At 33.2% G+C, this 27,128-nt stretch overlaps 1 protein-coding gene across 1 annotated transcript in view; it reads right to left on the bottom strand.

Annotated features, from left to right (window-relative positions):
- Window positions 1–27,128, bottom strand: part of LOC140437358 (dual specificity protein phosphatase 21-like) — a 44,892-nt gene that overhangs the window by 8,342 nt on the left and 9,422 nt on the right. Inside the window, exon 2 of the mRNA XM_072526841.1 lies at window positions 16,408–16,678. Coding sequence (XP_072382942.1) covers window positions 16,408–16,678 — 271 coding nt within the window. The remainder of the gene's footprint in view (window positions 1–16,407; window positions 16,679–27,128) is intronic.

The raw sequence follows: 27,128 nt of genomic DNA, 5'->3' as shown, positions 1-27,128 counted from the left end.
AATAGTCTTTTGGCCAGATCTTGCTTCATGTCATTACGCGAGGATCACAAGGGACTGGTACGAAACTAACAACATTACCTTTGTACCGAAAGCAGACAATCCCCCCAACCTACCTCAGGCTCGTACAATTGAAGAGTTCTGGACAATATTAAGTCGGAAAGTCTATAATAACGGATGGGAAGCACAAAATCAGGAACAGTTAAGACGCCGCATATATACAAAAATTAGAGAAATTGACGCCGAGGTCGTCCAAAGGATGATGCAACGTGTCAGGGGAATTATTAGGCAAATCGAAAATAATGGTCCCTTGTCTCTCATTTGAATTTTGATTTATAATAAGGATTTTTTTTTAATGGCATAGACATTAGTCATTCAGCCAGTTGCAATTGATTTTCCAATCAGACAAATACACAACTCTATCCCTAATCGAAAACTAACGGATAATTAATAGAAGAATATACGACAAGGAGACTTACAGGGTCACTTGCTTCTCGTCTAGGGGCCCCTCAAGACATTCTTAGTAGACAAACAAAACTGGACCACGGATGAGGTGTTATAACTTTTAGGGTAAACAAAGGATACAAATCTAAATTTCCACACGATCATGAAAAATTCCATTCTCGCGTACAAATTCTATAGAACTGTGCATGTGTCTGATAAGAAATCTATAATGATATTATATACTTGTTGTGAGCCTGTAGCCAGTAGCGACTGGATATTGAATGGTGCATACATATCAAATTCAATTAATTTTTTGTAGAGAGAGTTTGAATGCTGTTGAAACTTAGGACATTCAAAAAAGATGTGATCAAGATCACCTAGTTTTCCGCAATGTTTGCAATTATCATCTTCAATCACATTTATTTTATATAAATGACTTGGATAACAAGCATGTCCAAAGCGTAGTCTATTTATGGTAGTTATATATTTACGTGGAGATTTAAAATTCTTAAACCAAGTAGTTTGTGGAATAACTGGTTGTAAAGTGGTGTATCTTGTTGGGTTTGTAAAGCAACTATAATAAGGATAGTTAAGTTAAATTGTTGAATAATGTAATAAAAATATAAGATTATTGTGGTCAGAGTTATGTGCTTTTGAAATTTTTCTCAAAACTTTAGGACCATACGTTATTTACTGGGATGTAGACTACTAATTGTCTTCATGTTTTTTGTTGTAGTTTCGATTTATTTTATTGGATTAACTATAATGTTCACTTTGGTAACAATAGAAGAACCCTGTTCTTTGATCTGCTTTTTTCGCAGCATATGTTTATGTGTTCACCCAAACTCAGTTTGAAGTCCAGTATTACGCCCAGATATTTGACTTTCTTGAAAGGTATTTAAAGTGTGATAAATAATTATTTTAAAATTCTATGTATTTGATGTCTTGACGAAAATTATACATAATTTTAAAATTTCACCTGTTATTCATAAGAGACCATTTACAATATAGGTACTTTTTTGAGATGAGGTTGTTTAGTAGCTTCCAAAAACATCAAAATATACAGGCTATTTTATTAAAAATATAGATGATGGACTATGCTAGACTTGTGTGAATCCCCCTGTACATTCAAATTTTAAATTTAAAAAGCACACATTTGAATTTGAAAGTATTCCAAATACTTATCTTTAACCTTGACAACATATTCACACACTTTCTTCCACTTATCTAGTTACTCTAACAAATTCCTGTTCCACCAACACTTTTACGTTTTCTAACTTAAAATAAACGTTTTGTTTTGCAACTTTATTTTTTATTTGCGCCCAAACAATTTATAGGGTTCAAGTCTGGATGATATGGTGAAAGTTTTAAAGAAATATGTCCACATTCTTGCAGCACTTTGTCAAATTTATATTGAATATGATCTTGTTTGTGTCGTTTGATGATTTCATACAATTGAGGTTTGAACATTGGTGTTATAAATGGTTAATTTTTTTTTGTCAATCAAGATATCATATCCATTATTAATTTGTACATTATAATATGACGCATTATCAGTAACAATAGATCCAACGGGCAAATTGGAGATTAACTGTTCTTTCATCCATTTTTCATAATTTTCTGAATTCATATCATCATAATAATCTCCTGTCTTAGCTCCTGACTTAAAAATCAAAAGGGCATTCTGTATGAAACCCATCTCCCCACCACCATGTACGATAACCAACCAACTTCCTTTTGAAATGTTTTGAACATTCCTTTGCCACTGTCATCTGTAAAGCTATTTGATGTAGTGTGTCCTGCATTTACATAGGTTTAATTAACATATACAATTGACTTACCTTCGCTTCTGTAATATTTAATTTTGTCCAAATATTTAATACGTAGAGCACGAATATCATTTCGTTCAATTATTAAACGTCTATTATCTTTCGTTTTCTTCCATTTAAATCCCAAATCTTTCACAATTCTGTAGAGAGAACTCACACTTCCAGTCCACTCGTACTCCTCTTCAAGCCTTTTCTGCAAAAGTTTCAATAATACACGACAACGTTCAGTCTCATGAAAACGATGAATGATATTTCTAATGAACTGTTTGTCATACTCCCTCAAGTCTGCCATGGTTGCTTTTTTTTAGCCAGTGTTGTAGCTGAAAATTTTAGTGTATAATTTAACTCTGCGTTTGTTAACATACTCGCTTGTTGAATGACCCTTTCTACTGTATGATCCTTTAATACTAGTTTGATTGTCTTTAGGAAATAGTATTTGCATATATTTAAATATATTGTAAACTATTTCTTTGGATTCTGGTGTCAATCCGATCTGTTTACTCGTACTACACTTAACCATCTCCATTCTACAAAATAGTTCTAATACGCGTGGTAGCACCTTTCTTGTTAAGATTCGACAATATAATGAGACTAATTTACGAACTCTTTTGAAATTCAGTGACTAGAAATTCACGGAAATAATTCTTATCAGTTCTTTGTATATCCTTAACGAGTCGTTAAGGAGTCATTAATATTGACTTTCTAATTACGGTTTTAAGGAAACTGATACTAAACTAGAAATTAACCTTTACCAAACTTTATAGAGTATCAATTATTAAAGATGGTATTATAACAAACAACAAGTTTGGTATCTATAAAACAATATGTGTACAATCAAACTCTATTTATTATTTAAGTAAGTAATAATTTTGTAATTAGTGCGATTTCAAATAATTTAATTTGTTTAATATTGCAACGCCACTGCCTGGGTCTGATCATAGATATTCTATTGTATGCGCGATTAACTATTTCGTGGAAGGACTCGCCACTCGATTTGAAATAAGCTCTGTAACAGTCGACAGGTCTCAGAGTTTTTTACAATTTTTTAAAACAAGGACAGAAATAGTTTTATTCCATAAGTGGTTTCTATCCCGTAGAGGAGGACACTAAAGACATAACATATTCTTATCCGTATATTGATACTTAAAGATAAGTTGCAGTGAATCTTCCTAAGAGCGTTAACAGAGCGTCTGATTTTTTCAATAGGAGTTTTTGTTTCATAGCTATGATCCCAGATATCCTTAATATTGCAGTCTAGATAGGACATTTTCTTCACTTTATCTAACGATATATCGTTTATTGTACTTTGGGCTTTTATGTTGATGTTATTATTAATAATTATTATTTTTGTCTTCTTACAATAATTGAAATATTTAGTTTTGGGCCGTATTTGTAACTGTTTCTACAACATTATCCATCATCCTTTGGAGCCGCTGCATACTATCTATCAGCAATGACATATTTTGTTACAGGCACAACTTTGATTTTGTTTAGTAATAAGCCATACCCGTCACTAACTTTAAGACTGCATTAATAAACGTCTGTAGGTATGTTTCGGCTATCATCACTGTGTTGTTTAATTTATTTATAATATCTTCCGAGTACATAATAAAAAGGATTGGCGAAAGTATACAACCGTGACAAATTCGTCCTTTTTTATGTCTTCAGTGGACTTTTCTTTTTTCTGTGCTACTCCTTGTTAACAAGGTACAACTGTAGATACTTGGAATAGCTTTTTGACCTAACAGAAACAAGCAAAATGCACATAAGTACCTGGACTGTTTATCTCACTGAATTTTTAGAGTCAGCGAAGATAAATCTTTCAAAAAACTCCAGAGATAATTAGTAAAAATATGTTCGTCACTTCAGAAGATATATATCAACAAAATGCTAAATAAACTAAAAATCCGAAAATCTTCAGGTCTAGATAAAATTCCAAACGATCTGTTAAAATATGGTGGAAATATACTAACTGTACAATTAAGAAAACTCATACACAAAATTCTTATATGCCACCCCTTATGCACACTAGTATTATGATTACAATATATAAAAAGGGTGATAAAAGAATACCAAAACATTATAAAAATTATTAAAAATGAATATACTTCGCACTGCTCTAGTAACTGATCATAAAAATCATAACCTACAAAATCACCAATGACACGCATGACCAACAACTGTTCAGACAGGAACATCCTGTAATGATGCCATTTGTGTTTTTAGTTAAATATTGTCCCACTGTTGCTTTACCGAACAACAAAAGGCATTTGACCGTGTTAAACTTAACAACGTAACTCACCTTCTACACAAGCGAAACCGTGATACCGTCATATCATATTTATTAAACATACATCAGTCGTACATACATCAGGAAGACTCATTAACCTAGTGTCTAATCTCATGATGCAAATCCAGTTGGCCGATTAATGAGTAGCACGATGAAAAAACCGCCATTGTTTTAACAAACTCATTTTAGATAACAAACTATATACTAGATAGGATCTATATTCTTTTGAATAATTATGACACGACTTATGATTTTATCTAAGAATGCAATGAAATTCGCTTTTTAATAGACCTCAACTCAAGTAATAACGTCTTCTTGGCGGATGCCAATGACTATTTGTGATTGCCAAATCGGATGTAACAGCCAAATTCAAAAACAAACCTCTTGTAGCTATTTTAGTAAAATATTCAGGAGTAGCAAAGTACCTACGTGATTCAGGAGAAATGTATGTGTTTTCATTTTGTAAAAATTTATGTGATTTGGCGACTGTCTCAAAAGGTATATTCAGTCCTAAAATAGCACGAGATGTTGGTATTTTAAATTTTTTTGATGGTTTGTTTACATGTGACCAAAAAACATTAATCGTTTAGACGATTTTGTGCCCAGTATCTGACTGTTTTAAAAAAGTACAACGCAAAAACCTAATAAAAAATATTATGTAAACATTGTTAAAATGAGAAAGTGAGCTTGCTAGATTGAAATATAGAGATTGAAGCCAAAATTAGAAATCAAGAATCAAGTTGATAGGAGCTGTATTTAATTCTTTACGTGACTTTTTCTCTACAGACTGTTAGTTTGGTAAACTTAGTTACTCACGGACTACTAATAGTCTTGGAGTCACGGTGGGGGTTGAGTATTTACTTTTATGTTCTCTCGATACCTTGACGTTTTTTTATATATTTCTTGGTGCGTAGATTCGATTTTACGAGAATACCGGACTGAAAACGCGTTAGATAAGTTTTTATTAACAATTTAATTGTTTAAAAAAAACGGCATTTGGAAGTTATGTAACAACTTAAAACGAACGTTTTAAGCTTTGGTACTTAAATGGTATGTTAATTTTTGTCCAAGATATCGAACTTTTAATAACGCGCTCTGAGGTGCACGGTGAGCTCGCAGCGAATGTGGGCACGCGTAAACCGAGCATGTGCATCAATTTTTAATATTTCGGCAAAAAATTAATATAGAAACATTTACCAATGCTTAAAATGATCGTTTTTAAATTGTTCTATACCTTCTATTAACCAAACTGCCAACGTTTACGGCTCAGGTTTGTTTAAAACTCTTAATTTACCACTTTTGAACAAAAATTTTAACTATAAACTTTTATTCGCAGTGGGGTGACCATGCGCATCGCAGTATTAAAAGTTTCATATCTTGGTCAAAAATAAATACAAAAACATTTACCAAAACTTAAAATATTTGTTTTAAGTTGTTCTATAACTTATGTTAATCAGAGTTTCAAAGTTTATAGCTTAATTTTGTTTAAATTTCTCATAAACAAATGAATTTAAGTTTTAGTGAATTGTTTAAAGTGTAATTATTATAACTTTTTGAAGTTATACTTCTATACGCACGGTCGGCGTTGGAAATTTGCATGAGAGTGAATCTGTGAAACCATTACATATGTAAGATAATGAGTAAAAGAGAGACAGAAGATATATGTTCTCTCTCTTCCTGTCTCGAGAATAAAAATGTTCCTTTTGTATATATTATATTTAATATTATATATATTATGTATACGTATATAATATAATATATTATAATATTTATTAATATTATTATTTATGTGATATGTTTTGTATTATTTAAAATTAAACGTTTATAATAATTATTTTAGGCTTTTCTATTTCAAAATAATCACTGTTTTACCGAGAACTGTCAATTTTGAAATCCGTTAGTGTCATGTCTAATTGGCAAATCCTTTACGTGTTTGGTTCATACGCTGGTGGTTGTGGTGAGTTCGAATCCCAATTATGAATTTCCTTTTTTATTTTTGAAATATTTAAAAACCTCACGTTAATCTTATTAAATATATGTAATATACGCAAAAAACATAAATTTTAAAATAAAATGAAAATTTACAACATAATCCGAGTTGTTGGTTTTTTATTTTTATCTTCGTAAAGTAAGTTTATGTATATTGGCAGTTTTAAATACTTATGAATATTACATTTTAATTTATATTGTATTATTATATTGAATTATGTTGCAGTGTATTTATTGTATTGTAATTTTTATATTAATAACAAAATAAACAATGTATTTTACTGCAGAGTATGTGTAATTTTTTTTGCATTCAACTCCTTTTATACATATATAAAAATAAAAATATATATTTTCATTAAAATATTGATACAATCCTTCATTTACTATACTCCTATTACAGGTCAAATGTTTATATACAGCAAACCATGCACCATATACCTATATAACTAATTCTTTTTCTCTTTCTGCTCTCTCTTACCTATAGCATTAGATATGTAATGATTGTGCAGAGTGACTCATATAAATTTTTAACGGCGAACGCGTGTATAGAAGTATAACTTCTACCGGCAGTCCCACTGGACTGCCACACCCGTTTTTTTTTTATTAATAAACATAATGGCAGTTTGAAAAGTTTTTTAAATCTGAAACAATTATCTTTAAAAGCGAAGGTTTTGAAAGATAAGAGCACATATAAAAGCTGAGTTATACTTCACAAAATTTGTTATAACTTTTTCTAATAATCGGATCAAAGTTTACCAAACGCCATTTTGCTTCTTTTTTCAAAAGCAACAATTTTCATATTGGTCAAATTAAATATCTTCAATAGTTTTCGCGATACAATTATTAAAACTTATAAATTATATAAATAAATTAAATAAAAAAATAGACTATAATCATTTTTTTAATAACATTCAACGTATATCAACAAGATCTTTAGCAAATAATCTTAGGGTGCGTTCATAACGGAGACCATCGCATATGAACGCAAGCTTAGGTACGGATGGATCGAGTGGTACCTAACGAGGCTCAACCTCAGATCTTAGGGACACCCAGGCTTTTCTAGCCTTCTACCGATATGCGACCAACTATTCTTTAATAAAAAAAAATCGGTTGCCTGTAAAGTCGGTTTTACGGGCGAAGATTTTACGTGACAACGTCTTTTTCTCGGTAGAATATTTATTGATATGAATATTATTAAATTGCACAATAGGAACAAGGAATTGCCGCTATAAACTCAGTTTCTCAACTTTTGTGTCAATCTAACAATTAATCAATCAATCATAGTTTACGATAATGAAATATTAGTGTACAATTATTTACCTTTATTGTTGTAGTTGTTGTAAATGACGAATCTACTCACGAATTGAAGACAAATCTCACGATCTCACGATTAAGGTCTTACATCTTACGATTTTTAAAATTTTTTTTAAATTTCAAGTGTTTCTAATAAAATGCATGGGAGGAAATCAGCTTTTTTTAGATTGTCACCTTGAAATATCCATAAATTGACTGTATTTTTGTATCAAAGTGGGCTACTCCAATTAACTCAATTAATATACACAAAATAATATAAACAAAGCTTAAAAGGTTCTTTATGCTTTGAAAGTGGTTTATAAACAACTGAATTGTAATGTATATTTTACCGCCTTTAATAAATATGAAGTATAGACTAAATTTTGTGTAAAGAACAAACATTCAACAGACCTAATAGTAAAAACATATTGATTTAAGTGTGAATTTGAGATAATGTGCTGACAAAATGTTAAATCCTAAGAAAACAAAATTATGTTTTTATGTATATTCATTAAACTTAATACTCTTGGGTAAAATACCTCATATCATATATGTCTTTAGACACAGTTAATAATTTTCATTGAAGTTTAAACTATAAAGAATGTTTACAATCATTGCTCAACATTAAATGGATAAATCCATAGCAATATTATAAAAGAATATAGGTCCCTAGGTAATTTCCTAAAATTATATCTGATACTGGTGGTTCCCCCTAAAATAGGACACTGTAAGCACTCCACATTTTCACTACAGACACAGCTGACGATACTTTCAACGATTTTCAACTTTAGCGATTCAACGCGCCTAATTCTCTAGTGCCGCGCGCAGCGGACCGATCATGTTTTAGTGGGAGAGAGACGCAAGGCATTCGCCGGTCCGGCGGGCCTCTCTCTCGTTCGGTGACTCACTGTAACAGACGTGAGCGGGCGTTACACTTTTTCTTAAATGACTCCGAGCCACAACCTAATTTAAGACGTTGTCACGTCAAAATAAATAACGTATTTCCCTAAAGTTTTCGCAAAATTTTAGATTTAAAAGTATTATTGGTAGGAAGCATTGGATCAAGTTGCCATTGGAAACAAAAGGTAGTAAACAACTTAAACGATATAAACAGTCAGACAAATATGGTTCGTTAAGATGTCGTACAAACTTAATATTTGTCAAAGTGTTTGTCGTTTAGTTGGACATGTACCAAAACGCGATATTGTAAGAATTTTTAGTGCTCAAATTATTTCTGTGTCAACGATTTACCAGACAATTAAAGAGTGCGAAAATGGGATACCATGCCTTAATTTGCCCAAAAGTTGAAGACCAAGAGTTTTAACTCCTACTCCTAAGAAAAAAAGCTCCTAAGTACACAGCAGCCCAGTTAAAAAAAATCCTATATGTTGCCGTACATTGGGATGTTTTCAATTTCCTGATTAATTTCTCATTATTGATGGTGACAAGTATTTTACTTTATCCAATTTTGAAATGAGAGGCAATGACGACTATATACGCAATGTACAAGATGTACCAGACGAAGTTAGGTTTAAGGGAAAAGCGAAATTTGCCGATAAAATTTTGGTATGGTGTTCCATCTCAGAAGCTGGTGTTACACAGCCGTTTGTTGGGCGTGTTCGCGGTGAAGCTCTCAACGCTGACAATTACGTTGACAGGTATCTTACAAAGCTGGTTCAATGTTCAATTTATAAATACTCATCATCCCAATGATGAAATCATATTTTGGCCCGACCTAGCGTCAAGCCATTACGCCAGGAGAAAGACAGATTGGTTACCTGCTCAAAATATAACTTTTGTTCCCAAGCGTGACAACCCTCCAAATATGCCTCAGGCGACGCCTATAGAAAAATTTTGGGCTGTTTTGAGTCAAATGGTGTATAATAATGGCTGGGAAGCCCAAAATAAAGATCAGCTAAGGCGAAGAATTTTGCAAAAATTTCGTAAGATCGACTTAGAAACAGTCCAAATGCTTATTGAACATGCATGGTTATAAGCAAAAATAGGATACCACCTGGCCAATTACTAGTTAACTAACAACCTATAACATAAATCACCAACTTTTGTTATCTTGATGCAAACTTAAATGAACAGTGGGACCAATCGACGGAAATTAAGATAAGGATCTAGAAGGCAAGATCAGCTTTCGTCAAAATGAAAAAAATCTTTAACAGCCACGATATAAAATTGACAATAAAAGTTGGTTTACTAAAATGCTACGTATTCTCCGTTCTTTTATATGGCGTGGAGTCATGGACCTTAACTCCATCCATCCATGGACCATCACTGAAGAGACTCGAAGCATTTGAGATGTGGTGCTATAGACGCATGTTGAGGATTTCCTGGATAGACAGAGTTACCAACGAAGAAGTACTACATATAATGGGTAAAGAGCGCTAACTAGTCATAACCATAAAACGTCGCAAACTAGTTTACCTGGGCCATATAATGCGCAATGAACAACGATACAATCTACTTCGGACCATACTTCAAGGTAAAGTGCATGGGAAAAGAGGTCCAGGACGAAGAAGAATATCCTGGCTGCATAACCTGAGTAAATGGTTTAACTTAACCACTACCGGACTTTGCAGGGCAGCAGTCAACAAAGTCAGAATAGCCATGTTAGTGTCCAACAAGAAGAAAGATTTCTGTGGATGAGCGGTCGAACCATCTCCTCAGGTCTTTCAGCCACGAGTTCTGGCGTCTTCCTACTGATCTTTTGCTCCGTACTTTTCCTTCCAGTATAACTTTAAGTAATTCATATCTTTCGCCTCTCAACACATGACCCAAGTATTGCATTTTCCTCTCTTTGATTATTCTTCGTAGTAATTCTTTTTGTTTACACGTGCGACGAAGTACCTCAACATTAGTAACTCTTTGTACCCATAGAATTTTCAACATTCGTCTGTATATATACATCTCAAAGGCATTTTTTTTTCTATTTCAGAGTCCATTGTCCAACTTTCACAGCCATACAGTAAGACAGAAAAAACGTAACATCTGATCATTCGGATTCTAAGCTGCAGACTAAGGTCTAGGCTCATGAATGCTTTTCTGGCTTGTTCGATTCTTGATAGGATTGATTTCTTTTTTTCAATTACACTGACTATTGATATTTGCTTTCAAATATTTTATGGAATTTACCTGTTCTATTATTTGACCCTTGGCATACACATGTACGTTTATTGGTGTCTTTGAAAATATTCAAATATTTAACAAATGCTTAAAAGGAAAAAATATCCCTGATGATTGGAATGTTGGATACATTAGCTCGATATTCAAGTCAGCTCAGTGGGGAGGTTGTACGGTCGAATAATATAAGAAAGAATAGAATCAGAACACGAAGACATAGAAGAACAAAATGGATTTCGTGCAGGAAGTTCGTGTACTGATGGTATATTCGTTCTGCAGCAAGTAATCGAAAAACGGAAGGCAAAGAATCTATCTACCCACCTATTGTTTGTAGATTTAGAGAAGGCATAAAATACGGTACCTTTGAAAAAACTATTTTAAACATCGACGAAAGTAGGTCTCAGTAGAGAGTACGTGGATGCTATCGCAAATATATACAAAAATGCAAGAAGTGTAGTTAAAGCAGGAAACTTTATATCTGAATCATTTCCAATAACAAAGGGGCTTAAACAAGGATGTTGTCTATTTCCGACTTTATTTAAAATATTATATTTAATCATCGCTTGAGCAGTGGAAGAAACAAGTATACAGAATGGGAATAGACATAGGCGGTAGTAAATGTCTAACAACTTTATTTTTCGCAGATGATCAGGTAGTCGTAGCGAATGATGAGGAAGACATGGACTACATGTTTAAAAAACTAACGAAAGAATATGAAAAATGGGGCCTCAATATGAATATGTCAAAGACAGAGTATCTTAAAGTAGGAGATGATGAAGAAGATCCAGAGTTAGAAATTAGAAACACAAAAACATGCAATGAATATAAATATCTCGGATCTATAATATCTAAAGAACGCACTACCAAAAGAGACATAGAAAACAGAACGCAGCAGGGAAAAAAGCGGTAAACATTCTAAACTCTCAAAATTGACAATCTATCGAAACTTGGTAGAGCTATGATTACTTATGGAGCAGAAGTTTGGCAGATCACGAAAAAAGATAGAAAAAGAATAGAAGTAGTAGAAATGGATTTTCTAAGGAGAGCGTGTGGTGTATCCAAAAAAGATCTTATCAAGAATGAAGATATTAGAAGGAGGACAAGTACTGTATATTCGAGTGTAGACAGAATTGAAACGAGACAACTAGTGTGGTATGGTCACGTGAAGCGAATGAATAAACGTAGATGGCCAAAGAAAACTTTAAATTACATACCATAACAAAGAAGAAGAAGGGGAAGACCTTCAGCTGCCTGAGAAAAAAATTTACGACACATAATGAGAGATAGAGCCATCAAAGAAGACGAATGGATGGACAGAAAACGATGGCGGTCGAAATGTGAGACGCGGCAGAGGCTGTAGGAACCTCGCTTATATATACATTCTCTATTGACGCTGACCCTGGCTGTTTATTATTATTCATTGTGTACCTACTAAAGGTTCTATCTTCATTTTTAAACTATCTTTTCAAACAAATATATAGCCTAAGCGAATTTACCTGTGACTATTTTCTGAAGGGTATTAAAATCTGACCGCCAGAGCGAACTAGTGTATGCCCATTTTTTATTTTTGAAAATACTTAAAATTAAAACGATGGATAAAATATTGAACCAAAATAATTAGTATGAAGTATAGGTGCTTGCAGAATTCAAAGCGACAGGGTCAAATACATGAAATAAATTGAAAGACATGTTGACCTTAAAATTACAATGACCCTGTATCGTAAAATTAAATAAAAACATTAAGCTGGCTGTTTAATTTTGTTTTGACCTTTCCGAACATTTTTCTTGGAAATGTGGCGGTATTTCTATGGACATCCAACAGACTGGTGTGGAAATAACATGAAAGTAAAAATAATCCTCTGGAATTGGGTCGAGGGAGACGAAATACGACATATTCCACATACCTTTGGTGGATTTATTTATTTTTTTGTTTACTACGCTAATGAGAATTCTCGCGCCGCGATGGGGATATTGAACTATTTTTTCATTGCGTAAAAAATCTAAAAATATACGGTAAAAATACAAAATATATTTATAAAACATTCTTTTCACATTCTTTCGATTTCGCAATCGTCAAATAGAAGTGGTATAACAAAGATCTAAACACATCGCCTATGCTTTAACATTGACATTAAAATTGAATTATATAAACTCTGATTATATCATGCTCAAATTTGCTCAAATACGGCCGTGGAGAAATAGATGGTAAAAATAGGTGAATATTGAGTCGAATTAAATATTATTGTTATGTTACTTCTTCTTAATATACCTTTTATCTATGATGGTAATATGACAATTCTATGTACGTTCATGTTTACTATTTATGCGGTTTATCCTCCACATATTGCTTTTATTCCCAGGAAATAAATGGCCTTATTTAATTTATTATAGTTACTCAGAATTAGTGTTGCATTGGCAGTATTTACCTTCCAAGCCAGTTCGAGGTCTGAAGTAGGTTTATGAAGCTCATTGCTTATCTTTTGAACACGTCTGTAACACGTTTTCTAACCGGCGGGCGTAATTTCGGCCGGTAATCCCTTGGCCTACCTGCATAAATCAAGGGGTACCATTTATGACAGGGGTAATTTCGGCCGAGGGGTTGATGTTTACGATGAGATTAAAATATTGGTAATTACGCTTCATAGTTTCTGTAAAATATTAATTGTGTATTTATTTGGAAATACCTAATCCTGTGTACCTGTCGGAAATACCTTTAATTTACTTATCTCTTTATTCTAATAACTATGTTGTACCTACTTAAGATTATTCCTTTAAATGTATAAAATTCACAAATAACAGGTATAAAATTATTATAGCTAGTCAGTATTATAACTTATCTTGAAGCTACTAGTCGATAGAAAGCATAAAATATATTATTTGTATACGATGGCATCTGTTTCAGTAATTAAGAGTTCACGCGGTTGTGACTTACTAGTTGTAGAAAAGTTTCAGTTTTGTAAACAGGACGTATTAAAAAGTGGTGAAGTACGTTGGAGGTGTATAAAGAAAAATTTAAGATGTTTAGCCAAACTGTACACTGTTGGTGCGGAATACACAGTTACTAGAAGTGAATTAATCCACAACCACGAGTCCGATGAAACTACGTTGGAGAGAAAAATAGTGACGACTTCATGCAAGCGCAAAGCTGAGGAAGACATATCGGAGAAACCTTCAAAAATTATTAAAAGCGTTCTTTCAAATCATTTGCCAGAGAATTTGTCATCGATAGATGTCAGTCTAATAAGAAGAAATTTGTACAACAGCCGCCGTAAGCTCTTACCAGCCCTGCCTAAGGATATTCACGATGTACATTCTGTACTCGATAGTTATGGACCGAAAACCACAACAGGTGAAAATTTTTTGTTTATTAACAGCACAGCTGATAATATCATTGTTTTTTCTTGCCATACAAATATAATAAGTTTATGTAAAATGAAAGATTTTTACATGGATGGCACATTTTCTTATTGTACAAAATATTTTTATCAGTTATTTACCATCCATGGACTGGAAAATGGGCATTATGTTCCTCTTTTGTATTGTCTGTTGCCCAATAAGACCAGTGACACATATATGAGACTTTTTCTGTTGGTAAAATCTAAAATTTTTGAACTTTATAATATTGTTTTTGAACCGAAGGAGGTATTTGTGGATTTTGAAATCGCAATTCATAACGCATTAAAAGTTGTCTTTCCCAAAACCAAACTAAATGGTTGTAGATTCCACTTGCACCAGGCGTGGTATAGGAAAATACAATCATTAGGGTTAACCCAAATGTATAAAGATAAAAACTGCGAGGAAAGCAAATGGCTTACTCATACTTTTGGGCTAACTTATTTAGACCCCTCTGAAGTTGAAGATTGTTTCATATTTGATCTCATGTCATACAAACCGGACCATAAACTTATAGATAAATACGCAGACTATTTATTAGAAAACTACATAGCGCCAGAATCTCATTTTCCACCAAATATATGGGCATATGAAAACCCATCAATTAAAAGAACCACAAATGCCTGCGAATCATTCCATTCGTACTTTAATTCTAGTTTTTATTCAAGTCACCCTTCTATATTTATTTTTATAGCAAAATTAAAAGATTGTCAGATCGATGCATATTTAAAAATAAAAAATTTAAATATTCCAGCAAAAATTAAAGACAAACAAGTAAAAAACAAACTAAAATTTATCGAAAACATGGTAAATATGCTTCGATCTGACAATATTTCTAGAATTAATTTCGTTAAATCTGTATCACATCAAAACGTTTTTTAAAAATTTATAGTTTACTTAATTTATAGAAATAAGTTGATGTAATAATTTTATTGAAATAAAGAAATATTTTAATATAAAGCATTCTGTTATTTTATTTGATTTGCGGCCGAAAATACCTATGAGATAAGGAAGCAACTTAAAACCTCCGGCCGAATTTACCTACCGGCTTTTAGTACCTGCTCTTTTTCCGGCCGAAATTACGTCCGCCCTTTCTAACAACAATATACTTATGTATGTGTTGGTAACAATAATCTTTTTGGAAAATTCTCGGCTAACGAGATTGATGGTTTAGTAGCTGTTGGAGAATGAACGTCAGTCGATATTATTATTGAGTGGTTTTCTTGTTTTTTTTTATCGGTTAAACACAATAGTGAATACTTATAATGACATATTGGATTTGGGATTCGGGAACTATTTTGCAGAACATCTCCACTTATTCCTTCCCAAAAAGTAGCCTCTTTCGACAGGTAGGAAAAGGGGCCTTAGCCGTATTCTATCGTCGCTGCTAGAAAGCGAAATAGGTCAGACAGTAATTTTATCAACAGTAAAACCAACTTAACATATGTCAACCATTTGATTATAGACGGCTATGAATGCAACAACAAATTTTGCTTAAGCGACAATAAATAAAAATCAGATTTACTTGATACATTCGAAATCAACTGTTTTAATAAGGCAAATTAAATTCATAATGAACAAAAAAATGATTGAATTGCACATGTCTTCCTAATGAGAGGTAAAACCTCGAAAAACGTGTAGTAGAATGGTCGAGCCCGAATTGAAAAGAAACACAAACGTCTACTTTCATATATATTGTATTTTAAAGTGGACCAAAGTATTTTTCTAATGAGTAATTTAAGAGATTTAATTGAATAGTGTTATTAGTTTTATCAGTATTTAAATTATTCGTTGATTCGAGAAGTATGGTTACAACATTGTTGTCAAGATACTATTTAATGACCTTTATTAATACTTTTACCATAAAAGCTGTTATTATGAATGACAAAGAAAAGTTGATAATTAAATTGTAAATATGTGCACCAGTTTGATTAAACCATTTTTAAATTTTGTAAACATGCCCATTGTTTCTTTACAGTTATACTACAATGTTTGTTAGTTATTAATATAAATAATTGTATTATAATTCTTACAACATACCTGGTGAATAAGATCTGCAGACTTATCAAAATAGGGTAAAATTCTTGAATAGCCGGAATCCATAATATCAATTTTATGATAAATAACGTCCTCTCGATGAGGTGGATCTGGTAGCTCTGGGGCACAAGATATTATACAAGATATGTTAAACATTTCCAAAATTTGCGAATTTAAAGAACTTGCTGAGGTTAAAATTAGACTATCTGTTACTTCTGAAAGATTATTATATTGACAGGGTGCTAATCTTGCCATAAGGTCTGGGGATTCTGATCTGTAATAGAAAGGATACGAATGAATTAAAATAAAGCATTTTAGTCAAATAAAGTAATAATAAATAAATTATCATCATTTAAAGTCAGGCTTAATAAAATAGCCTAATAACTGTACAACTGTAGACTGCATAACTTAGTTGTATTATATATACATATAATGGAACAACTGTAGTTGATCCTCCCTTATTGTAAAGAATTATAACATTCTTTACAGTATAATTGGGTATTTTGTTTGATTAAACTTATTAAAATTATTTAATGGAAAAGTATTATGGTATTTAAAATTGATAAATCAAAAAGAACAAACAAAACATGTACATATACAGCATGAGAAACGATCCACTCAAGTCCTGTTTTTTTTGTCGTTTCCCCGTTACTGAGGATCGTAATTTCTTCCAATATTCCTAACAATTTTTCTCTATTGGTCTCTATCTTCAGCTGCTCTGAGAACTTCGTAGAATGAGTTTCCAGCTGAATTCTTAATTTATAGATAGATAGATCTTTCTTTCCAAACTTTAGTTAGGCGACTTATCGCATTTTTTGCCATACCAATACGTCTCCGAACTTCTGTTTCATAGTTACCAGCGTTAGTTATACTAGACCCGAGATAGGTAAAACTGTCCACTATCTGGTATTCGTGTAACTTTATTGCTTTTGTACTCAACACTTCGCACGAGATTAAACATTTCTTGCTCATTTGCTGCTTTCCTCATGACATGTTCACTATATATGTTGAATAAGTCAGATGACAACATGCATTCTTGTCTAACACCTCTCTCGGTTTTGAATTGGTTTGAGAACTTCTGATCTAGTCGTACTGTTTCTATATTGAACTGGTACAGATTTTTAATAAGTGCCGCCAGGTGCATTGGTGTGCCCATTTCTATTAAAATGGACCACAGATTTATCCAGCTTACACAATCAAATGCTTTTTTGTCCAACTTTAGTCCTAGATGTCTTTAAATAACCACGTATTACAGATTACAAACTAGGGCGGCCCTTAGCCTGACACACTGTGACCTTCTACATATACATTGTACTTCTTTTTGTCACTTAAAGCTTATCATCCAGCTCTATCTTCATAGTGAAGGTTCATAGCCTTCAGAGGGTGTGATTCTTTATATAGACTGAGGCTTCATTAATACAATATGTGCAGTACAAGTTCTTCTTGTTCTAGACAGAACCGACAAATATCTTCTTCCGTCAAGCCAATACGCTCAAATGCGTATTGTCAGTCAGCAGCTCCACTATCTCTCTAAAAATCCTTCGATTGTGAGTTAGTAAGTGAGCTGTGTATCTGGCTGAATTTTACTTAATGAACTGTTTAACCTGTCTTTGTTCTAGCGCATTTTCCACAATTCTAAAGACTTCTTGCAGCCATTTATTAATGGGTGCTATTTATGCTTTAAATACTTTATAAAGCATTAAAGCTAATTCATGAGAATCGGATAATAAATAAAATAACATCGATGGCTACTTTCTAAATTATTTCAAATTCGCTGACGAGATTGTTTTATTAGTCCATTTAAATGTTATATTTTTTAGGCCTAGGCGTGCATTTCTTAGAGAACGCAATTTAATTTTTTTGATTTTTGGAAGGGTAAATGCAAGCTTGGTGGTTAAAGGCTGGTAAGGGGTCTTGGGGGCGACATGAAGCTGCCGATGCTTTTGTCGTAACAAAACGCTAAGAAATGCCCACTGTTTTCCAACGAATGAGTTGGAGGTTTTAGGAATAAAACTCAGCTCTGCCAGCAAATCCTACTCTCACGTCCACGAAGACATACCATGTCGCGTAACCACTGGGTGCATGGCGTACAATGGGAGTACGTTATGTAGCAGACGAGAGAGGGTAAAAGGCGAGTTTCTGGCGCCTAAAAACTGAAACATATCGGCTAGGGGAATAAACCCCAACAGAAAATTCGGTCCTCCAAGGATGGGGGTTAAGTCGTAAGGCCAGCGACCTTACACTTGTGAAAATTCTACAGTGCTAAAATACCCAATGAGCCTCGGTTACCGGACGGAAATTACAGTGGACGAAAACAGCAACGAAAATGGACCATGAATTACGGAATCTGGAATATACAGGGAATCCGGAACAAACAACAAGAAATTATGCAGGAATTTGTAAATCGAAAATTAGATATAGCCATTCTCTCTGAGACCAAGAAAAAAGGAAATGGAAGCGAAAAATTAAAAGACTATGTACATTTCTTCTCAGGAGTGGGAAAGGATCAAAGAGCAAGAGCAGGGATATCAATATTTGTACACAAGAAATTTGAAAAATATATTAAATCTTGGGAAGCATACAACGAACGTTTTATTAAAGTGACGGTTCTCCTAAGAGGAACACAAATAACAATTCTGGGGGTATATGCCGTAAATGATGACTACTCAGTGCAAGAAAAGGAAGCTTTTGAAGAAGACTTTAGAAAAATCCTGAACGAAATTCCTAACAGCCATGAGATTATATGCGGAGGAGACCTGAATGCCAGAGTAGGAAAACAAGTTCAAAGTAAAGTGGTAGGCATGCATGGAGAAGAAACTGTTAACAACAACGGAGAAAGACTCATAAATATATGCCAACAATATGAGTTAAAGATTTTGAATGGTTTTTTCGCCCACAAGAACATACATAAATACACCTGGTATCAGCACACAAGAGGTCTAAAATCGATAATAGATTATTTCATAACAAGACAACAAACTAAGTTAAGAGTACAGGACGTAAAGGTGAATAGAGGAGCAGAGTGCGGCTCGGACCACTGCCTGATAATAGGAAAAATATATACACCATTCGTAGACAGGAACCATACAGACATCAACAAAGAACACAGAGAAAAAATAGAGAGAACTACGTACACCTTAGATAATCTAGATAACGAGAGCACACAGTTACTTTACTCCTGGAGACTAACACAAAAACTACAGGAATCACACAGATCAACGACGGATGAATACGAACATAAAAAAAACTGCATGAAAGACGCAGCGCTAGAAGCCTTAGGGCCACAGGTACGAAGAGTAGATAAACCATATTGGTGGGATAAAGAAGTGGAAGAAAAGATAAAAAGAAAGAAGGAAGTATATCTACAGTTATTACAACAGGGAGACGAACGTACAAAACAACAATATAAAAACTTGAATAAAGAAGTCAAACGACAAGTGGTTAAAAAGAAAAATAGTACATGGGAACAAAAATGCCATTACCTAGACAACCATATAGGAGGGACAAAGAGCTCTGAAGCCTGGAGAACTATAAAAACGATGAGAACAACGACAAAAAACCAAGTCATAATAAATAGAATACCAGAGAACACATGGGTAGAGCATTTTGAGAACTTATTAACAGAGAGAAGAGAAAGGTTTAAACAGACAAATGAACAAGTGGAAGTAGAAGGAAGAATCGAAATATCAATAGAACAAGTGAATGAAGCAGTTAAGGGAATGAAATTTAAAAAATCTCCAGGCCCAGGCGGAATACATCCAGAGTTGATTAGATATGGATCATCAAAACTGTTTGAGATGATCCGAAAATTATTCGAAAGATGCTTAAACGGAGAAGAAGTTCCAGAAGAATGGAGACAATCGTATATCTCTCCAATACACAAGAAAGGCACAAAGATGGATCCTAAAAACTATAGAGGGATCGCAGTGATTGCTACTATAGGCCGACTATACTCAAAAGTACTACCAAACCTGATAGAAAATGATATCAAAGACAAACAACCCGAAGAACAAGCGGGATTTAGGGCCGGACGCTCCACTATGGATAATATCTTCACATTAAAAATTGCAATGGAAAAACGAGTGCAGAGAAATAGAGAAACTCATATAGCTTTAATAGATTTGGAAAAAGCATATGACAGTGTACCGATCTCCCAACTATGGATAGAAATGGGTAACTTGAAAATAAACCCAATTCTTATTAACGCCACTCAAAAATATTACGAACAAAACTTTGCGAGAATTAAAATGGGACAAGAAATCACCTCTCCTTTTCAAACAACAAAAGGACTACGACAAGGCTGCTGTCTGTCACCCACCTTATTTAAAATCTATTTGGACAGATCCTTAGTGAAATGGGTAAAAAAATGTAGAAACATGGGAATAACGGTGGAAGAAAACAAGCTATATACACTTTTCTTTGCGGATGACCAGGTAGTAATTGCCGAAGACAGCTACGATCTTAGCTATATGGTAAGAAAACTGCAAGAAGAATATGAGGTGGCAGGTCTAAACATGAATATGACAAAATGTGAATATCTCTCAGTGGGAACAGATGAAATATGTGACCTAGTCTTGGAAGACGACAAAATCAAAGGCGTGCAATCCTGTAAATATTTGGGGGTCATTTTCAACAAGAAGGGAAATAGCGCAGATGAAATCAGGGAAAGAATAAACAAGGGCAGAGCAGCGACCCGTGCCTTAAACTCTCTTCTCTGGCAAAAAACAATTCGACGAGAAACCAAAAAACACATTTACGGTAGTATAGTTCAAAGTATTACACTTTACGGTTCGGAAGTATGGGACGTCACCAAAGCTAATAAAAACAAACTTATGACGACAGAAATGGATTATCTGAGACGAAGCTGCGGTAGATCGAAACTGGAGAGAGTTAGAAACGAACAAATAAGAAACGAAATGAAAATGGAGAGAAATATCAATGATGACATAGAAAGAAAACAATTAATCTGGTTCGGATATGTTAAAAGAATGCCAGAGTACAGATGGCCTAGGAGAGTACTGGAATGGATCCCTCCTGAAAGAAGAAAGAGAGGACGACCACGGAGAAGTTGGCGCAACGATATTGATGAAGCAATGGCGGCAAGAGACTTAGAAGAGGCAACTGCATATGACAGAAAAAGATGGAAATTGGGGGCGGAGAAGCGGCGACAGCCGTAATAAATCCGTTATTATATATAAATGCAAGCTTAAGTTCAAGTTCGTGTAGTCGCCACTCTTGGAAAAAGAACGCAGAGTTTTCACATTGTATCTCGTTAACTAGTAGCCCTACTGAAAATTATATTTGATATTATTGGTGGCAAATTTAATTGTCTACAATTGTATTCCTATTACTTTTCGCGAGTATTCAAGAAGCCGGTCAACCTCGGAGCGCTGTAATATCCAAAGAAATTATTAAAATTAAACAAATTTGTAATTATTGTTTAAAAAACCCTTTATATTATTGCTTTGAAATCATTTTATTGTAAAATAACCAGAAAAAAAGTTATAAGACCAAAAAGAAAATTTGTTAAAAAATTTGGTTATAACTTTCCATTTTACTATAAAAAGTAATAGAAAGAAACCAATTATATTTTCTACAAATAATGTTTAATAAAATTTTCTGTAGAGTTGCTTGCTTACGAGATACCGTGTAAAAACACTTTGCTCCACTTTTCCAAGATGGCTGCCGGGGGACAACGGTGGGGACCCCACAAAGTTGAATTTAAGCTTATTGTTACTCCTCCAACACAAAAAAATATACTTGGTTTCTCTTAAAAATGCATCCCTAATGTAACTTTTCGATGGAATATAATGACCAGTAACCCTAATAAATTAAAATAAGGCTTTAGCAGTTAAATTAAGTAGCTGTAAATATACAGTTGAAAATGAACTACGTTAAATCATAACATATATTACCATCTCTGCGTTTCTTTCGATTATATGAAAAACTAGGCAGAAAAAACCAAAATGCGGAGAACACTACATGTATCCACCTATCCAGCTATGTAAAATTATCTATATTTTGCCTGTTTTTATATATGTATTTGATACCGCGTTGCTCTGCCTTTCTAAAAGATATAGGTGTAAACCGTCAAAACGGCGTATCCATACGAGTAGAGCAGTTGTTCAGTCCAAGGAACAACTGTTGCTCAGGCATGACACTAAAGAAAGGAGAAGAAATACGTTTAAAGGTGTTTTGAAGATACTGATAATCTGAGGTTAGGATCTGGTTGTTCAGCAATAGGTAAGTATGGTTGGATATGTTTTGTTTCATTAGAATTTTGAATTTTCTCCAGAACGCACCACCGTCTGGGTGGTCCAATCTAGAGGTAACTGCTCGCCATTGACTCGCTTATACGGTGTTCACTTCCAGCTTGACCTGCCCCAGGGTATGGTTGGATAAGGGGATAACTAGATTGTTAATATTGACGTGTTTTCTTTTGTGGTTGTGATTGATTTTGGTTATAATGTGCGGTGCGAAAGGTGATCTGATTGCTTGATGATTAGTTCTTGAATAACAGTTTAATAACTCTGTCGATATCCGGTGAGAGTCAAGGTTACCTAACTAACAAGGTTACCTAACTAAGGGTCATTAAGAGTTAGAAAGTATTTAAAAGATTCCAGTCTACGTATTTATTGTCTCTTATTATGTTGGGAGCATTTTGTGGAGGTTCATCTGGAGAGAGGAAACAATGAACAGTTGTTAATAAATAAAAAATAATTTTAAAGAAAAAATATATATTTTTATTTTTATAAAAAATTTCCGGAGCATCAGTTATAATTAATTAGCAATAAAAATATGTATGATATATGATAGCCATTATCTTTTTCTCGTAATATTTTCATTGTCAGTGAATAATTGTGTAAAAATATCAAAAGAGTTTTAATCAAACATTACTAATAGAAAGGTCTACAATCTTAAGATCTTAAATTATGTTTGGTTTTATTATTGAGCATGAATTTCTATCAGTAACCGCCAATTCCATAAATAAACAGATTAATAAGTATATCGAAGTCAAAACATAATTTAAAATTAAATTTGAGTTCGGAATTCCAATAAAAATGTCCAAATATCAATATTATCGTTTTCAATTACCATAAAACTCATTTGGTTATGAAAAATATATAACAAACATTTTAACACTTATGATCTTTTCATCTGTTTGGAATGTGGAAAATTTTTAGGAATAATTTACTGCTGATCTATTTTTGGAATCCAGACAAGTTTACGTCAGCTGAGAAAGTCAGCAGTTTTTAACAATAAAAATATGGAATTGATATTTTTTAATTAAATTTTAACGAGTAAAATATAAAGTCACATAAAAATTAATGGAAAAAAAATAAAAAAAAGTTTAAATCTAACATTTTTTTTAATCTTCCTCAATAAAGAGTCTCAACTCCTCAACTTTTTACTAAAACTATTGTTGGGAAATATCAAATTAGCTTTTGGCAAGAAAGATCGACAATAAATAATAGAAAAACAAGTTCGAAATCATTTTTGGGAATACTACATTAATATGTTCCTTGATTTGAAATGGCCCTATAACCAAATCAACAGCCAGGTATGTGGGGTAATAATTAAATCATTACAGTTAAATCGAAAAAAAAGACTATTTTAAGTATTAAATAACAACTATTATATTTAATTATCATCATCATCACTGGCTCGACAACCCTTTTTGGGTCTTGGCCTGTTCCAGGATTCTTCTCCATTCTGATCTGTTTGGTGCTTTTTTTCTCCAGTTTTTTATTTTTAAGGTTGTTATATCATTTTCTATTTGTTTTAAGTATCTCAGTTTCGGTCTTCCTCTCGTTCTTTTTCCTACTGGCATCTGTTTGAATATTTTGTTTGGTATTTCGCCTTTCTCCATTCTTTCTACATGTCCTATCCAACGCAGCCGTCCTATTTTAATGGATGTTATAATATCCGGATCCTGGTATATTTTGTATAGTTCAGAGTTGTATCGTCTTCGCCATATTCCGTTTTCTTTTGTGCCCTTATATATGTGTCGCAAGATTTTTCTTTCGAAGGTGGCTAACAACGTTTCCTCTCTTTTAGTGAGTGTCCAGGTTTCTGAGCCATATGTGAGTACCGGTCTTATTAGGGTTTTATATATTTGGCATTTTGTCCTTCTTGCTTGCATTATATTTAATTATAGTATTTATAATTTTTTCTAATTCGCTAATTAAATAGCGAATCAACAAAAATATGAATTATAATAAAACGAAAATTATGACCAACCAACCAGAAGAATTAATAATTACAATTGCACAAACAACTATAGAACAAGTAAAAGAATAAGTATATTTGGGACAAGTAGTTAAATTAAATAAAGAAAATCAGACCGGAGAAATAAAGAGAAGGCTACGGTTGGCTTGGGTATCCTTCAGAAAACTTTCCTATATATTAAAAAATAGAAAATACCCCCAATATTTAAAAACAAGAGTCTTCAACCAATGTATACTTCCTGTTCTCACCTACGGTTCTCAAACTTGGACGTTTACAAAGGAAAACATGGAAAAAATAGCAAAGATCCAAAGAGCCATGGAAAGACAAATGCTGGACATCAGGCTATCAGACAAGAAAAGAAATACTTGGATCCGCAACAAAACAAAAGTGACCGATGTATTAACGCAGATAGCAAAACTTAAATGGAAGTTCGCTGGATATATCATAAGACAGAAAGACGACAGATGGAATAAGATGATTATACACTGGAGACCATATAGTTACAAACGAAAAAGAGAAAGGCCACAAATGAGATGGTCAGATGACTTGAAGAAACACGCAGGCCCGAAGTGGATACAAACTGCCTACAATAGAGAGACGTGGATGAAGGAAAAGGTCTATGTCCAAAATTGGACAGTTTAGGCAGACACGATAGATAATCTGTTTCATCATTGATAAGAAGGTTTTGAGGTATACAGAAATTTTTTTTTTGCATTTTTAGTTGTTTTTTATCGCTGCAGAGGGCGTGTTCCAAAAGATGCATTTTAATTTGGGAGACAATTTTTTTGCCTTCCTCTAATTTTTTTTTTAAATTCCGACGATATTCCTAATTTGTTTTATATTTCTAAGGCCTTTATAGGCGATTTTATAATGAGTTCGAAAAAACACTTGTTGTGGGGATGAATTTACCTCTGAACTATAAAGTGGGGTAGTTTTTTAAACTTTTTAGAAGTTTATTTAGTAGTCGAATGAGTATCAAAAAATATTTGGTTTAATCAGATTGGTGTAGTCGATTTTGAAAAAAATGTCAAAATGAGGTCAACCAAGAAACCAAGTAAACAGATTTTTTCGACTTTTTAAATCATTATATCTCCAAAACGGTAATAACTTACCGTTTGGCTGAAAAACGCTAACGTCGGAAAAACCTGTATATTTGCGACATTTGACCTTGAGTAAATTTTTTTGTAGATATGGGATTAAAGCTTTCAGATTTCATTTATAATGGTGCTCCAAATATTAACAAATAAAATAAAATAAAAAGAAAAAATAAATACCAAAAAAAATGAGGTAGTGAAGAACTAAAAAAACATTGCAACTTATAAATAAATGCTATTACACAAATGTTTCCGTGTGAATAGTTTATGTTTCGATTATAAATAAAAACTGTACATATTTCCAAAAATATCTCAAGATAAATCACAGGGGAGTTCCTGAAGACCAGATTCACATAAATCAATGGAAAATGTAACCCGTATTCATGTCAGTGTTTCGTTAGAAATTTATATGCTGGTTTGGTTTCTAGGACAAATATTGTGCATACTTCTACAAGAATTTATGACATGAATGAGCAGAGACACTCCTTGCCCGACTCGAGAGAAGATCGACTACCATTCAAATATATAATTGTTTGAAAATAGAACTTAACATTATTTACAGTGTTTGTTTAAATAGCAAAGTCCCAATTTTGTTGTATAAGTAAGTTGTAATTATTAATTTCAGATAACAAATTACTCTTTAAGCAACAGCAAATAGAAAGACAGTGGGAAATTTATGAAATGATATGAAAGATAGTTCTAAAAAGGTTCTCATTCTGATTCTATTTCATTTTGATGTCGAAATTTAAAAGCGACTACGCCATGACAGTCGCAATCGCTATCGATTCTCATTCATTTCGATTGTAGTTAAAACTGGGGATATTTACTTTATCATTTTGACACTGCTGAAAATTTGGGTTGGTCCTCTTGTTTATTGTGAACATCTTTTTTTTCTTGTTTGATTTATTAAATCATAAATAGTGGCCATTATCAATTATATTTTGAATTGAAAGATGGCAAGGAAAGAAAAAAGGCGATGTGGGAGATCCTTAAGCTATAACCACTAAGATTTGACTTAGTGGTTATATTCTAATGTATTTTTAAATTTACTGCAGCTTAGTAATACTTACCCTAAACATTTTGGGTATCCTAGAGGCATAAACACCCTCCTCCAAATATGGTTCTAATACCCTTATCAAATAATTTGCAGCTTGTTTATTACGCCGGAATTGCTGCCTAAATTGAGTATCACTTAGTAAAAAAGGATTTTGGGTATCCCGTAACATTCTTCTTATCCTCCGTTGTGAGCGTCGGATATCTATCCCCTCTAGTTCCTCCAAAACCAGCAAATGTCCGTAAAACGCAGCCATATTAATACTTTTTGTCTCAGTTTTCCTTGCAAGAATCAAAACACAACACCGCCTACCTAAACTAAACCTAAGATCACTTCTACCAGTCCAG

Source organism: Diabrotica undecimpunctata, chromosome 3, assembly GCF_040954645.1.
Source record: "Diabrotica undecimpunctata isolate CICGRU chromosome 3, icDiaUnde3, whole genome shotgun sequence".
Lineage (NCBI taxonomy): Eukaryota > Metazoa > Arthropoda > Insecta > Coleoptera > Chrysomelidae > Diabrotica > Diabrotica undecimpunctata.
This window is presented reverse-complemented; position numbering and strand designations above follow the sequence as displayed.